The following is a 16967-nucleotide window of genomic DNA, read 5'->3' on the forward strand; positions in this document are numbered from 1 at the left end:
CGTCTCGATACAAATGAATTCGCAATCAAGGTGCAACACGCTCTAGACACTAAGGACTCTTTTTTACTTCCATCATTTATTTGACACGAAACAAATACAAATTAATGCTTAATGGTGCCAATTATATCTGGTGTCTTACTCTCTAAAGTATCTTTATAACTAAAAGCAAATCTTTTATACTCGCTGCTGAAATTAAATATTACTAAGCTAGAGTGTTTTTCATTAGAAGCACTGGTTTGTTATTTGATGGTTTTCCATTGCCATAGGTTAGCAGCATATGCAATGTGTTCCGCTGCCGGGCCAAGATATTACGGACTGGCAAATTGAGTTGTCTCTCCCTTGGGCCCTGATAGTAGACTGGGGCATGGATGTATTTCAGGAAATCGTATATAAGGGACATGTAGGGTGGTTCACGGTTCGCCAAGACATCACGAACAAGAACAGCCGACTGCCTACCTTCGGCCTGAAGGAAAGCTATTAATTTAGACCTGTCGTCGCGGTGTACAGGGCATGACCGAACAACGTGATAACCTTCACCACAGGCACAGATACTATTTTCCCCGAGCCCAACAAGACGAAGTTGCTCGTCAAATTTATAGTAATTGGACATCACGCAAATGAATTTCCGACCTACCCCTTAACCAACCACGGGCTCGTTGATACCTTGGGGATAATGGAATGTAACCACTTTCCCAGTTCCCCTCTGGTTCAAGAATTTTGCCAACTGATGTTCGTATTCTGACGTAAGGAGTGCAAAAATTTCATTGAAGGTAATTGGTCTTTCATAAATGTCATTTGCCAAATAGTCTGCTTTCTCATTGCCCGGTTTCGAGCAGTGAGAAGGAACCCTCACTAAGGTAATCGAGAAGATTTTTCGGACGAAGTACTCAAATGTTTCCGTATTTTCCCCAGGAAACACGGAGTGTGCTTATCATCTTTCATCGATCGGAGAGCCTCAATGGAACTGAGACTATCCGTAAAGATGAAATAATGGTCCGTGGACATTTTTTCGATAATCCCTATGGGGTACTGAATTGCAGCCAATTCTGTGACGCAAATAGAAGCAGGATTATCAAGATTATGGTTAAATTGTTATTGAAGATACCGAAGCCAGTTGACCCATCAGTGTAGAACATTTCGTCGCAGTTAACGTTTCGATGTTTATTGGGAAAAAATTTGAGGGTCTGCTGCACGCGGTATTGATCCGGGATCCCACGAATTACTTCTATCATCGATGTATCGAAAAACACAGTAAAATCAGAAGCATTTGATGAATTGACACGATTTGGAATACTCGAACAAAGGTTCGAATTTTGTGACATGTGATTGAATTTCAATGTCATCAAACAGGTTTGAGAATTGAGTTCGATAAACCTTTCAAAATTAAAATGTTTAATCACACGACAGTTCAAGACCTCAAATTTAATAAGAATACGAGAAGACAGGCTCCAGAAGCGGTTTTTTGATGGTAGAACTTCAGCTATGACCTCCAAACTCATCGTACACCCAACGCAAACGGGGAATATTTTATTACTTTTGGGCAATTTTTTATTACTTTTTGTGTCTTATGACTGCGCATTATACACAAAAAGTAATAAACAAAAAGTAATAAAAATTATGACGGCCACACGCTTGTATGTGTTTCTGCAGGAGAACATACAGCCAAGCACCGCAATGCATGTGTTGGCAAGACTTCACTCGCTGCATTTGTATTGATGCAACGATCTGGTTCATTTTTGTCTCCCTTCATCCACACATAATCAGAATCTCAACCGTCAACCTCAAATGTCCAATTAGAAACACTTTCGTTTCGTCCCCCAGTGTTTACTTGAAATGGAAATATGTAATACTGTCTGACCAGAGTTGCCGAAGTTGCGAATATTGTTCTGGATGGGCACGAGTTTTGTAAATTCAAACAGGTCCAAATGAGTTTCCATGAACCAATGAGTATGTGTTTTGGATAACTTGCAAGAAAGCGAATGTGTTTGTTTTTTTCTAACGCAGTTTACAGATCGTGATGTCATTTTAAGGCGCATTTCAAGTCTTTGAAATCATCAACGTTTGCATACTCTATGACGGGGAAAATGTTGCTTGGCAGCTCTTGTCATATTTTTTCGCTACTCCGTATGCATACAACAAGCGAACTAATACACGCCCACCGGATGAATTGGAGATTGAAAAAACTTGTAACATGTGCAACTTATGCGACGGTGTGTGATTTTTTTTGACTTGAGGTGGAAAGGGAGCATTTTTCGACAGAAAAAACGTTGCATGTGGTTGAAACGACCATAATTAGATAGTCGTACTCTCATAACACGTGCTAAATATATGACAGTATGTGTTGTTACTTGACTGGGGAAGAATTTTGTTGCTTTTTAAGTAATGGATTTGTTACCTAGAAGGTATTTTTGCGCTATTGCTTCTAAAGTAATAAGGAAAAGTTTTGCGTGTATGAATCGACTGCATGCAACCTAAGGCGATACGGAAACAACGATGTTGTATTCGCTCCAGTTTGATTAAATGTGTGTTTGCTACGGAGCGAAAGCAGAAACACCCGTACTCAATCACAGACAGTATCTTTGTTTGGTAAAGCCTTATAAGGTCTCCTGAGTAAAGCCTTATAAGGTCTCCTGGGAGTTCCGGCTATTGTCCGAAGAAAATTCACTCTTTGTTGGCATTTTTTCATCAGATACCTAATGTAACAACCCCAGGTGCCACCAAGATAATTGTGCACCAAAACCTAAGAAATCGTTTTACCAATCAATTGTGGCTGAAACTGAGCAAGTTCATGCTTACTAGAAAAAACTAATTTCTCTGTCTTCTCCGGAGAGAATTCGATACCTAGCTATAGAGCCCAAGCAGACAAATTGTCTAAGGTATCTAAAAATGGTCCTTGCAAATCGGCAGCATTGGCTCCTGTAACAGAGACCACGATGTCGTCTGCAAAGTGCATTCATGCCTTATCGTGCATGAATTTGCCAGACATTCGTCCATGTCATTCACATAAAAGTTGTAAAGAAAGGGGCACAAACAAGACCCATGTAGCTAATGCGAAAAGTTGCCAAATCGCCATGCGTGAAATGCATGTACTTTTCGGATAACAAATTGTGCAAAGAATTGTTCAAAATTGGAGAAAATTCTTGTCGGTGAAGTTTACCAAAAAGAATGTCAATACACGCGAAAGTTGGATGGTGTAAAACCGGTACAAAATTGTTCCTTTTTAGCGCAATTGTTGATCTGATTTGAAACCAGTACAATAATTGCGTGTTGGGCATAACGCAATCAATTCTCTAGCGTTTTTTTTAATGTATTTGGCAGCCCCGAACTACTACACTTAAACAATTTCAACTGGTATCAAGCAGCATTGCAAAGCGAGCGAAAAGCAAAACCTTTCTCCTTCTTTCTGCTTGAGAACGATACATATGCTACATTTCTCCAGTCTTCTGCTCACACGCTTTCAAGATAATCTTTCTTTTTCATGCATTACCCTGAGTAGCAGCAAGCACGCACCGACAGCATGAGTGAGACTAACAACACTGGTATCAAGTATGTACTGCACTGGTGTCTCGCTCATTTCGTAGAGCGACGTGACATCGCCTTGCGTCGCAATCCGAACCGAAAAAGAAGCGAAAGAGCAACCTGCAAATTGTATGTGATGTGTCTAGTCTCTTCGCACGTACATGGAAATCACACGAGCGAGAGAGAAATTTCTCCGTCGCTTGAAAAAAAAGCGCGTGCACACGATGACAAATAATAATTATTCACGATTTACAAGTGTTGCCATAAAAAATCGGCAACGCTTTTGTGGCTTTGTGGAATGGAAGGTTTTGCTAGTTTTGCGGTGAAGCTAGCGTTGATTACAAAATGTTGAGAAACAGAATTTTATTTCGTTTTTTTTTTTGCAAATCATTCAATGGTACTTTTTAATGACCAAATCCATCGTGATAAATCGATCGAGTATTATAGCTATTTAAATCTAGTGAGTTCACAAGTTGTTGTTTGCTGCTTGCACTGCTTCATGAGTGGCAGTCACTAATGCACTCGACGTGAGAAATAAAGTGTCGGTATATGATACATACTCTGATTTTATTCTATGTCAATGTATTCGCAATACAACTGTTGCGTTATGCGTTTCACACATTTATTGTGCGATTTCTATGGAACATTTGTGCGAATCGGGAAGACACAATGATGATACAAGACTTCAACTTTTACGAGTAGAAATGGAATCAAAAGCCCCCTTAATGTCCAAGAACCCAGACGCCATTTGTTCTTTGCAAGCATACACCAGCTGAATATCTATTGAAAGCAACCAAGAAAATCATTCGTCCATTTGATACTTCGACCATTTGATACTTCGACCATTTGATTCGACCCAGTGGCCGAAACGGTGGAGTATCATTATTTCCGTCAATTTCCGAATACAGGATAGTATTGCAATCGGCCTATAATAGTTGTGATCAAAGGCTAGTTTTCCACTAAAGACACTTTGTTAATGTGAGATCGAACAGAATTCAAATCAATTATGATCTCATGCTTACAAGCTAAAGTTAACGGCATGGGCGTCTTAGAAATAAAAACTGCGATTATTATTTGTTAATTTTATTGTTAGTTATTTGGCATTCCATTATAATGATATGGCTTGATTCACAAAGTTTCTCCAATTCACTCGGTTATTATCTGCCACTCTCCAATCTCTGGAACATCATGTACTCTCTGCCAGAACTAGCTCCACCTGGTCTACCCATCTTGCCCGCTGTGCCCCTGGTCGTCTTCTTCCTACCGGATTCCAAGCAAACACCATCTTCGCATGGTGGTTCTCCGGCATTCTTGTAACATGCCCTGCCCAGAGTATCCGTCCAGCTTTAGCCACCTTCAGAATACTGGGTTCACCGTAGAGTTGCGCTAGCTCATGGTTAATTCCTTGCCTTCATATTTCGTTCTCCTGTATGCCGCCGAAGATCGTCCTTAGTACCCGTCGTTCGAAAACTCCGAGCACTCGCAGGTCCTCTTCGAGCATTGTCCACGTTTCATATCCTTAGAGAACAACCGGTCTTATGAGTGTTTTGTACAGGTTACACTTCGTACGGGGACGCTGCATATGCCGTTTGCCGTCCGCTACCGTCGATTTGCTGTCGTGCCATGCCCGATCGCGCCGGCTGGCTTTGCCGGCGGTGGCACTACCTCGCAACACTGCGCTGCTGCATCAGCAGTTTGTGCTCTACAGAACTCTAGACGACGCGCGAGAACTCGCGCCTGCCCACCAGTTGACAGAACTGCCACTGGAATTCGGCGAGCCGGTCCAGGGTGTCGTCGCTCCAATGCCCTTTTGCACTTGACTCAGTTGATGAAGGCTCCTGGAGAATTATTGCCCCACGATGAACCACGTTTTTGCCGGTAAATAAAAGGAATTTTACCGAGGCGATACATTGTTATCTTAGCATCCATAAGGTTTTCATTGTGGAGCACATGTATCTTGATGAAGGCCTTTTGTGTGTGCTTGTCACCCACAATTTATCTGAGCTAAGGCTCTACAACCTGATCCTGTAGCGAAAGTGATCTGAAGGGATTAAGGTTGAGTCTGTGATTTACCTGGCATACGGGTCGACGCAAGACCTAGTGTAGCGGTCCAAGTCCCCTTAGACGATCCCGTTTTGCACCGTAATGTCGGAATTATTCCTGGTGATCACGTGGTTGTCGTGTCGCAATATAAAGCTCTACGGGAATGCAAATTTAGTCTCTATGGGACTGTGATTGCCCATTTTCATGCTTCTACCTTTAAGCGGGCGATTTAATTCATTTTGCGGTGATCCTTTCTGCAGCGAGCTTGCGTAAATATTTGGTTGTTGCATGCACTATATTCGCCTTTAAGTCTAGATCAGTGCTTGGGCGATATAGATTTTGATTCTAGGATAGGTTTAGCATGATGATTTAAGTCAATAAAATGATGATTTAAGTCAATAAAAAAATTAACAAAAAAAATTTTTTTGGTAGATATTACCCCTTAAGCTTTCGCTCGCCTGAAGAAAACATTCACAGTGATAATTACCTGTAAGTAATAGCGGTTGAATGAGATTTCGTCACATCCAAGCGATTCTGCGCAACTATCAAATCGTTTTCTGCCCTTACAGTAAGTTGGTGATCCCGTTTGGCACAGCTCTCCTGTTACAATTCAATTTTTTTTTCAAGTATGTACTTGTATTTGTATTGATTGTCTGCTTAGTTAGTATCTGCTAATGCTAGTGTGATATTGAATATAGGTGCATGAATATTTATTATGTAAAAATGGTATCTAACATAAATATTTTGTTATTATACAACTTATTTGAGCTTGGCAATTAAATAACTAATTTCTTTAAACGTGACAAATGTTTTCACAGGGAAAATTTTTTTCGTGCTCTGATGGATCAAAAATGCAAGAATCTGAATGCCAGTAAGTGATCACATTAACTGTTTACAGAACTAATAAATTAATGATATTTTTATGCAGTGGTACCTATCTTGTTTTTGAAGATGGTAATGTTGATAAACCTGTTTCGAAAGAAAGAGAATGGGTCAAAAATCGGTTCCACTTTGATGATGTTTCAAAAGCAATGCTTACTCTATTTACGGTTTCAACTTTTGAAGGATGGCCTGGGTAAACACTATTTTCATTTGTTTCATGAAAATAACCTAATGTCTTCATCATTTCAGGCTTTTATATGTGTCAATAGACTCGCATGAGGAGAACTCTGGACCGATACACAACTTCAGACCTATTGTTGCAGCATATTATATTATTTATATAATCATCATAGCATTCTTCATGGTCAATATATTTGTTGGTTTTGTTATTGTTACATTCCAGAATGAAGGAGAACAAGAATATAAAAATTGCGATTTGGATAAAAATCAACGAAACTGCATTGAATTCGCTTTAAAAGCAAAACCAATTCGAAGATACATTCCTAAGCATAGAATTCAGTACAAAGTGTGGTGGTTTGTAACGTCTCAACCATTCGAATACATGATATTTATATTAATAATGATCAACACTATCACACTCTCGATGAAATTCTACCGGCAACCAGAAATGTACACGGAAGTACTGGATCATCTGAACTTAATATTTACTGCTGTGTTCGCATTGGAATTTGTATTCAAGCTTGCCGCTTTCAGATTCAAGGTAATACAATAATATAGCGTTATAAATTTTATATGCAACACTTTTTTCAAAATATTTAGATTAACTTCAAAGACATACGAATTCATCCATTGAGCATTCCTTTTTGCGGTAACGAAATGGGCTACCAGTTTCATTCCTGCAATTCAAACGATAATTAATTGCGAAGTTGTTTGCAAGAAGCATAAGAACAATATCGCGCCAAATGACCTTTGGTCAAATATCGGCTATTTTTGATTTGAATGAAACTGTGCACACGTATCTGGTTTAGCAAACTAAGTATTTTTCGCTGATGGAAAGATTTATTTTGAAAAATACACGTTTTTCTTAATTTGCCCGTGAATCTCCAGGAAAAAAACATAAGTTTATTGAAATGTATGATCAATATTATACAATCCTTTCATTGGCAACAAGACAATTGGGCGAACGGTTCTCGTGGAAAGCATTAAAATGTTTCAAATGATATATTCATATATTAATAGGTTAAAATCGCGGCAAAATGCGCAAGGACAAATTACGCAAGGACTTGCATGTATGCAAGTTAAACATTTTCAGCCGAAAAAATATGTAAAAAAATTTAAAATTCTAATTAAATCATAATGCATGCTGAAAACTTTAATTTTACTTTCGTTGAATGATGTTGCCTGAAGCAGCAGCAATAGGTAAAATACACAGCAGAATTTATTTTGTATGACGAAAACACAAAAAAACTCGCATTTTCTCACAACGGCCGGCCTAGCGGAAAATTGTGAGTATGAGCGAATGTTGGTCTACTAGTGGGTCACCATTCCTGAAAATATCATTTTTGGGAATTTCCTTATAGTGGAGTAGTAGTCGAATAAGCGAACTACAAACGTATATGAGGTAAATTATTGAAAAAATCGAATTTCCCAGGATCGGCCGGCCTAGCGGAAAATTGTGAGTATGAGCAAATGTTGGTCTACTAGTGGGTCATAATTTCTGAAAATATCATTTTTGGGAATTTCCCTATAGTGGAGTAGTAGTCGAATAAGTGACCTACACACGTATACAAGGTAAATTATTGAAAAAATCGAATTTCCCAGGATCGGCCGGCCTAGCGGAAAATTGTGAGTATGAGCGAATGTTGGTCTACTGGTGGGTCACCATTCCTGAAAATATTATTTTTGGGAATTTCCTTATAGTGGAGTAGTAGCCGAATAAGTGACCTACACACGTATACAAGGTAAATTATTGAAAAAATCGAATTTCCCAGGATCGGCCGGCCTAGCGGAAAATTGTGAGTATGAGCGAATGTTGGTCTACTGGTGGGTCACCATTCCTGAAAATATTATTTTTGGGAATTTCCTTATAGTGGAGTAGTAGCCGAATAAGTGACCTACACACGTATACAAGGTAAATTATTGAAAAAGTCGAATTTCCCAGGATCGCCGGCCTAGCGGAAAATTGTGAGTATGAGCGAATGTTGGTCTACTGGTGGGTCACCATTCCGGAAAATATCATTTTTGGGAATTTCCTTATAGTGGAGTAGTAGTCGAATAAGTGACCTACACACGTATACAAGGTAATTTATTGAAAAAAATCGAATTTCTCAGGATCGGCCGGCCTAGCGGAAAATTGTGAGTATGAGCAAATGTTGGTCTACTAGTGGGTCACCATTCTTGAAAATATCATTTTTGGGAATTTCCTTATAGTGAAGTAGTAGTCGAATAAGTGACATACATACGAGTACAAGGCAAATTATTGAAAAAATCGAATTAGCCAGGATCGGCCGGCCTAGCGGAAAATTGTGAGTATGAGCGAATGTTGGTCTACTGGTGGGTCACCATTCCTGAAAATATCATTTTTGGGAATTTCCTTATAGTGGAGTAGTAGTCGAATAAGTGACCTACATACGTATATGAGGCAAATTATTGAAAAAATCGAATTACCCAAGATCGGCCGGCCTAGCGGAAAATTGTGAGTATGAGGGAATGTTGGTCTACTGGTGGGTCACAATTCCGGAAATTTAATTTTTGAGAATTTCCTCATAGTGGAGTAGTAGTCCAATAAGTGACCTACACACGTATATGAGGCTAATTATTGAAAAAATTGAATTTCCCAAGATCGGCCGGCCTAGCGGAAATTTGTGAGTATGAGCAAATGTTGGTGTACTGGTGGGTCACCATTCCTGAAAAAATCATTTTTGATAGTTTCCTTATAGTGGAGTAGTAGTCGAATAAGTGACCTACATACGTATATGAGGCAAATTATTGAAAAAATTGAATTTCCCAAGAACGGCCGGCCTAGCGGAAAATTGTGAGTATGAGCGAATGTTGGTCTACTGGTGGGTCACCATTCCTGAAAATATCATTTTTGGGAATTTCCTCATAGTGGAGTGGTAGTCGAATAAGTGACCTACATACGTATACGAGGCAAATTATTGAAAAAATTTAATTTCCCAAGATCGGCCGGCCTAGCGGAAAATTGTGAGTTTGAGCGAATGTTGGTCTACTGGTGGGTCACCATTCCTGAAAATATCATTTTTGGGAATTTTCTCATAGTGGAGTAGTAGTCGAATAAGTGACCTACATACGGGTGCTTATTACGGGAGTCACTTCACGGTGAAATCAGAGTGAAGTGAACACAATCCTATTACGGGACTCACGAAAGTGAGAAAAACGTCGCAAAGTGACATCTGCCGCGGAATCGGGGTTATTATGAGTGTCGTATCAGTGAAGTGAGAACGGAAAAAGCGACGTTTCGCGTGGAATTATTTCACGGCCATTTTGAACGGGGAAATGATTCCACGAAGATGCCATAAGTCTTAAAGTTGATTGATTTGTGACCAAATGGTAAATATTGGATTTACGATGGTAACGAAACGAATCAGAATTTGGTCCGTGCCTTAAAGCGGTCAAATTTTCATTTTTTTGCCCGATGAAAAAAATGCAAACTAGTTCGGGAAATTTTCGATACCGGAAAAAAATTTTTGTTTGATGCCGAATGTCTTAGAAATGCAGAACACTTCAAGATCTGGTGTTATCTGAAAAAACGAAAAAAAAACGACTTTCTGGGACTTAGAGATTTTTAAGCTGGGAAACAATCTCATTTCACTTGTCCTATTCTCAATTTCACTTCACTGTCAATCTCACTCCACGCAGGTGATTTTTGTCACCTCACTTGAGGTGAAATCGGGAATAGTTCTAAAAAAGTGAAGTGAGCGTGAGAGTGAAATATATTTCACCGTGAAGTGACTCCCGTAATAAGCACCACGTATATGAGGCAAATAATTGAAAAAAATTGAATTTCCCAAGAACGGCCGGCCTAGCGGAAAATTGTGAGTATGAGCAAATGTTGGTCTGCTGGTGGGTCACCATGCCTGAAAATATCATTTTTGAGAATTTCCTTATAGTGGAGTAGTAGTCGAATAAGTGACCTACATACGTATATGAGGCAAATTATTGAAAAAATTGAGTTTCTCAAGAACGGCTGGCCTAGCGGAAAATTGTGAGTATGAGGGAATGTTGGTCTACTGGTGGGTCACCATTCCTGAAAATATCATTTTTGGGAATTTCCTCATAGTGGAGTAGTAGTCGAATAAAAAAATCCCAAAAATGATATTTTCAGGAATGGTGACCCACCAGCAGACCAATATTCCCTCATACTCACAATTTTCCGCTAGGCCGGCCGTTCTTGGGAAATTCAATTTTTTCAATAATTTGCCTCATATACGTATGTAGGTCACTTATTCGACTACTACTCCACTATGAGGAAATTCCCAAAAATGATATTTTCAGGAATGGTGACCCACCAGCAGACCAACATTCGCTCATACTCACAATTTTCCGCTAGGCCGGCCGTTCTTGGGAAATTCAATTTTGCAATAATTTGCCTCATATACGTATGTAGGTCACTTATTCGACTACTACTCCACTATGAGGAAATTCCCAAAAATGATATTTCCAGGAATGGTGACCCACCAGTAGACCAACATTCGCTCATACTCACAATTTTCCGCTAGGCCGGCCGATCTTGGGAAATTCATTTTTTTCAATAATTTGCCCTTTTTTTTTTTTTTTTTAAGGGGGGATTTTTTAGTAGCTTAAGTATTTATGATAAATATTAGTAAATAATGAGTATGTGTGTCCAATCACAAATGGTGACTTCTCAACACTGTTAGAAATTTGTAATTTTAATTGTTAGGATTTGTTTGCTTTCGCAATTAGGACTTATCATTCGTAGGGATTTAAACCTACTTGTCAGAAAAGAGGAAGTAAACTTACAACTAACTTAATTGCTAACTTATTGGCTATAAAGAGAGCTTATCGTAGCAATTGAGGATTGCAACGATTTTTGTCGAAAATTGTTAATAATTTTATTTGACATAGCTTCTAATGGTTCAACACCAGTAAGTCTATGTAATTCGAGTGTACCAAACCAAGGAGGACGCTTCAAAATCATTTTCAGAATTTTATTCTGAATCCTTTGAAGCGTTTTCTTCCTTGTTGAACAGCAACTTGACCAGATCGGTACAGCATAAAGCATTGCTGGTCTAAAAATTTGTTTGTAAAACAAAAGTTTGTTCTTTAAACAAAGTTAAGAATTCCTGTTAATGAGAGGATATAAACATCTCGTATATTTGATGCACTTGGCTTGTATACTCTCAATGTGCTCTTTGAAAATAAGTTTTTTATCATAAATTAGTCCCAAGTACTTAACCTTGTCGGACCAACTTAAAATAACCCCATTCATCTTGACAACGTGATTATTGTTTGGCTTGAGGAAAGAAGCCCTAGGCTTATGCGGAAAAATTATCATTTGAGTTTTAGAAGCATTGGGAGAGATTTTCCACTTTTGCAAGTAGGAAGAAAAAATATCTAAACTTTTCTGCAATCGACTGCATATGACACGAAGACTTTTTCCTTTTACGGAAATGCTTGTGTCATCGCAGAACAATGACTTTGTGCATCCTGGAGGCAAATCAGGAAGATCTGAAGTGAATATGTTGTACAGGACTGGACCCAAGACTGAACCTTGAGGTACACCTGCTCTGACAGGAAATCTATCAGATTTTGAATTCTGATAGACAACATGCAGAGTTCGATCAGTAAGATAATTATTTAAAATTTTGATTAGGAAAATTGGAAAATTAAAAGTTTGCAATTTCGCAATCAAACCTTTATGCCAAACACTGTCGAATGCTTTTTCTATGTCTAAAAGAGCAGCTCCAGTGGAATAACCTTCAGATTTGTTAGCTCGTATCATATTAGTAACTCTGAGCAATTGATGAGTTGTGGAATGCCCATGGCGAAATCCAAACTGTTCATTTGCAAAAATTGAATGTTCGTTGATGTGTGACATCATTCTGTTAAGAATAATTCTCTCAAACAGTTTACTTATTGAAGAAAGCAAACTGATTGGTCGATAACTTGAAACTTCAGCTGGGTTCTTATCCGGTTTTAAAATGGGAGTAATTTTTGCATTTTTCCAGTATTTGGGAAAATATGCAATTTTGAAGCAGCAATTGAACATTTTTACTAAAAATTCCATTGTGCTCTCAGGGAGATGTTTGATTAGTATATTAAAGATTCCATCGTCACCAGGTGCTTTCATATTTTTGAAATTTTTAATAATTGATTTAATCTCATTCAAGTTAGTTTCAATTATTTCTGCAGGTAAAAAATTCTGGGAAGAAATTAAATCAAATTGACGTGTGACTTCATTTTCAATTGGACTCACAAAATTCAAATTTGAGTTATGAACACTCTCAAACTGCTGAGCAAGTCTTTGAGCCTTTTGTTCATTGGATACAAGAAAACGTTCACCATCTTTTAAAACTGGAATAGGCTTTGAAGGTTTCTTAAGAATCTTCGACAGCTTCCAAAATGGTTTTGAATATGGTTTCAATTTTTCAACTTTAGTCTCAAAATTTTGATTTCTCAGAAGAGTAAATCTATGTTTAATCTCTTTCTGTAAATCTTTATAAATAGTTTTAAAAACAGGGTCACGAGAACGTTGATATTGACGTCTGCGGACATTTTTCAAACGAATTAGAAGTTGAAGATTTTCGTCAATTATTGGTGAATCAAATTTCACTTGAGCCTTTGGAACAGAATAATTCCTGGCATCAACAATTGCACATTTTAATGCGTCCAAAGCGGAATCAATATTCACTTCGTTTTGCAAATCAAGCTCATTATTGAAATTTCTCTCAATATGAGTTTTGTATCTTTCCCAATTAGCCTTGTTATAATTAAAAACAGAGCTCATAGGGTTTAAAACTGATTCATGTGATAAAAAAAAAGTTATTGGAGGATGATCAGAATCAAAGTCAGCATGTGTGATCAAATCACTACATACATGACTTTGATCTGTAAGCACCAAATCAATTGTTGAAGGGTTTCTTACAGAAGAAAAGCATGTAGGACTATTCGGAGACAAAATAGAATAGTATCCTGAAGAACAATCGTTGAATAAAATTTTGCCATTGGAATTACTTTGAGAATTATTCCATGAACGATGTTTAGCGTTAAAATCGCCGATTATGAAAAATTTCGAACGATTTCTGGTGAGTTTTTGTAAATCACCTTTAAAATAATTTTTGAGCTCGCGTGTGCATTGAAATGGTAAATATGCTGCGGCAATAAATAAAATCCCAAGTTCAGTTTGAATTTCAATTCCCAAAGTTTCAATAACTTTCGTCTCAAGATGGGGAAGAGCACGATGTTTGATTCGGCGATGAATAACAATTGCAACTCCACCGCCGGAACCCTGAATCCTATCATATCTATGAACCACGTAATTAGGATCATATTTTAATTTTATGTTAGGTTTCAAAAATGTTTCTGTAATAATTGCAATATGCACATTATTTACTGTTAAAAAGTTAAAAAGCTCATTCTCATTGGCCTTCAATGAGCGAGCATTCCAATTTAATATTTTAATTGTTTTATTTAAAATCATTGCTAAATTTTAAATTAGAAACAATTTTTATAGTAAAATTTGTGCCTATTTGAATGGCTTCAAACATTGATTTTGCCTGCAACATGGCGTTCATAAGATCGAACATTGCCTGTTGCAAAAAAGAAAGTTTACCTGCCGTAATAGGCCCCAGGCAGTTGACATTAGAAAAAATATTTTCGGCAGCAATATTAGCTGGAGTGATAGGTGTACAATTATTTTCTAGCCTGTTTTGCTTACCCATATTAAAGGTCATTTTCGAACTACCAACACTAGGCGGTAGAATGTTCGAACTACCTATAACCTGTGCATAAGTTAAACGGGTATGCAAAGGAGTAGGTAAACTATGCGTCACTGGTACGCTTGGAGAATTTTGTTTTGAAGTTGGTTTTAATTGAGAAATTGAATTTTGTTTACCTTGCCTTGCCTTAACAATTGCTAAACGGACTGGGCATTGATAAAAATTTGACATATGGTTGCCGTTACAATTCGCACAGCGAAAATTTTAACTCTCTTTCACAGGACATGTGTCCTTTTTGTGAGAAGAGTCTCCACAATTAAGACATTTTTGGTCCATGTTACAGAATTTGGAACCATGGCCATAACGTTGGCAAGTACGGCATTGGGTGATATGCTTTTCACCTCCGCCATACTTCCTATAAATTTCCCGCTTTACACGCACATTATACAAAGCATGTGCTTTTTCAAAAAATTTTAAGTTGTTAACCTCATTGCGGTTAAAATGAATTAAATAATTAACAAGGGAAATTCCAGTTCTCTGACTGTTTTCGCCTCGTGATTTTTGTTTCATTAGAATTACTTGGGTAGGGGCTATGCCAAGTAATTCTGTTAAAGTAAGTTTGATCTCATCAACGGTTTGATCGTTGGTGAGACCTTTCAAGACAACCTTGAACGGCTTGGCGTTCTTGGTGTCATATGTAAAAAATTTGTACATCTTGTCAGTTAAATACTGAACGACGACCCTTTACTGAGTCGGCTAATAAGCGGCATTCACCTCTACGGCCAATTTGATAGGTAACTTTAACGTCAGAAACAAACGTTGAAAGTTCCTTTTTGAATATATTAAATTCAGAAGAAATAGTTACCACAATAGGTGGAACTTTCTCCTTTTTTAAAGATTTTATATTTTGTATAGTTTCATTATTAATAACTTCCATTTCACCAGCTTCTTGCTCAGGCAAAATATCAAAAGGATTGTCACTACAGACACTCGATGTGTCAGAAAGAGATGCCTCTCTTTTCCTCCCCGCAGCGATGCGAGGTTTCTTTTTCCGTCCAGCCATTTCAGGTGATACGAAAAAAGTTTAAAACAAATGTTAAATTCAAAAGTAGGTAGTCTTGAGAAAGACTGATGGGAAATAACTTTCAGGTAATCTTTAAAAGACACACTGACAAAACACAAACTTTGAAGCTATAGGCAGTCAAAGACCAGTCCACAAGCAACCGAAAAAACGTCTGATCTGTAGGACAGTTCAAGACGCACTGACAATAATTTGCCTCATATACGTATGTAGGTCAATTATTCGACTACTACTCCACCATAAGGAAATTCCCAAAATGATATTTTCAGGAATGGTGACCCACCAGCAGACCAACATTCGCTCTTACTCACATTTTTCCGCTAGGCCGGCCGTTCTTGGGAAATTCAATTTTTTCAATAATTTGCCTCATATACGTATGTAGGTCACTTATTCGACTACTACTCCACTGTAAGGAAATTCCCGAAAATGATATTTTCAGGAATGGTGACTCACCAGTAGACCAACATTCGCTTTTACTCACAATTTTCCGCTAGGCCGGCCGTTCTTGGGAAATTCAATTTTTTTAATAATTTGCTTCATATACGTATGTTGGTCACTTATTCGACTACTACTCCACTATAAGGAAATTCCCAAAAATGATATTTTCAGGAATGGTGACCCACCAGTAGACCAACATTCGCTCATACTCACATTTTTCCGTTAGGCCGGCCGTTCTTGGGAAATTCAATTTTTTCAATAATTTGCCTCATATACGTATGTAGGTCACTTATTCGACTACTACTCCACTATGAGGAAATTCCCAAAAATGATATTTTCAGGAATGGTGACTCACCAGTAGACCAACAGTCCCTCATACTCACAATTTTCCGCTAGGCCGGCCGTTCTTGGGAAATTAAATTCTTTCAATAATTTGCCTCATATACGTATGTAGGTCACTTATTCGACTACTACTCCACTATGAGGAAATTCCCTACAATGATATTTTCAGGAATGGTGACCCATCAGTAGACCGACATTTACTCATACTCACAATTTTTCGCTAGGCCGGCCGATCTTGGAAAATTCAATTTTTTCTATAATATGCCTCATATACGTATGTAGGTCACTTATTCGACTACTACTCCACTGTGAGGAAATTCCCAAAAATGATATTTTCAGGAATGGTGACCCACCAGTAGACCGACATTTACTCATATTCACAATTTTCCGGTAGGCCGGCCGTTCTTGGAAAATTCATTTTTTCAATAATTTGCCTCATATACGTATGTAAGTCACTTATTCCACTACTACTCCACTATAAGGAAATTCCAAAAAATGATACTTTCAGGAATGGTGATCCACCAGTAGACCAACATTCCCTCATACTCACAATTTTCCGCTAGGCCGGCCCATCTTGGGAAATTCAATTTGTTCAATAATTTGCCTCATATACGTATGTAGGTCACTTATTCGACTACTACTCCACTATGAAGAAATTCACAAAAATGATATTTTCAGCAATGGTGACCCACCAGCAGACCAACATTCGCTCATACTCACAATTTTCCGCTAAGGCGGCCGTTCTTGGGAAATTCAATTTTTTCAATAATTTGCCTCATATA

General features: G+C 38.1%; 1 protein-coding gene across 1 annotated transcript in view; it reads left to right on the top strand.

Annotated features, from left to right (window-relative positions):
- LOC129720825 (muscle calcium channel subunit alpha-1) overlaps positions 1–16967 on the top strand; it is a 1271065-nt gene that overhangs the window by 1128512 nt on the left and 125586 nt on the right. Inside the window, exons 16-18 of the mRNA XM_055672633.1 lie at positions 6381–6433; positions 6491–6637; positions 6694–7165. Of these exons, the coding sequence (XP_055528608.1) occupies positions 6381–6433; positions 6491–6637; positions 6694–7165 (672 nt within the window). The remainder of the gene's footprint in view (positions 1–6380; positions 6434–6490; positions 6638–6693; positions 7166–16967) is intronic.

This window comes from Wyeomyia smithii, chromosome 2 (genome assembly GCF_029784165.1).
Source record: "Wyeomyia smithii strain HCP4-BCI-WySm-NY-G18 chromosome 2, ASM2978416v1, whole genome shotgun sequence".
NCBI lineage: Eukaryota > Metazoa > Arthropoda > Insecta > Diptera > Culicidae > Wyeomyia > Wyeomyia smithii.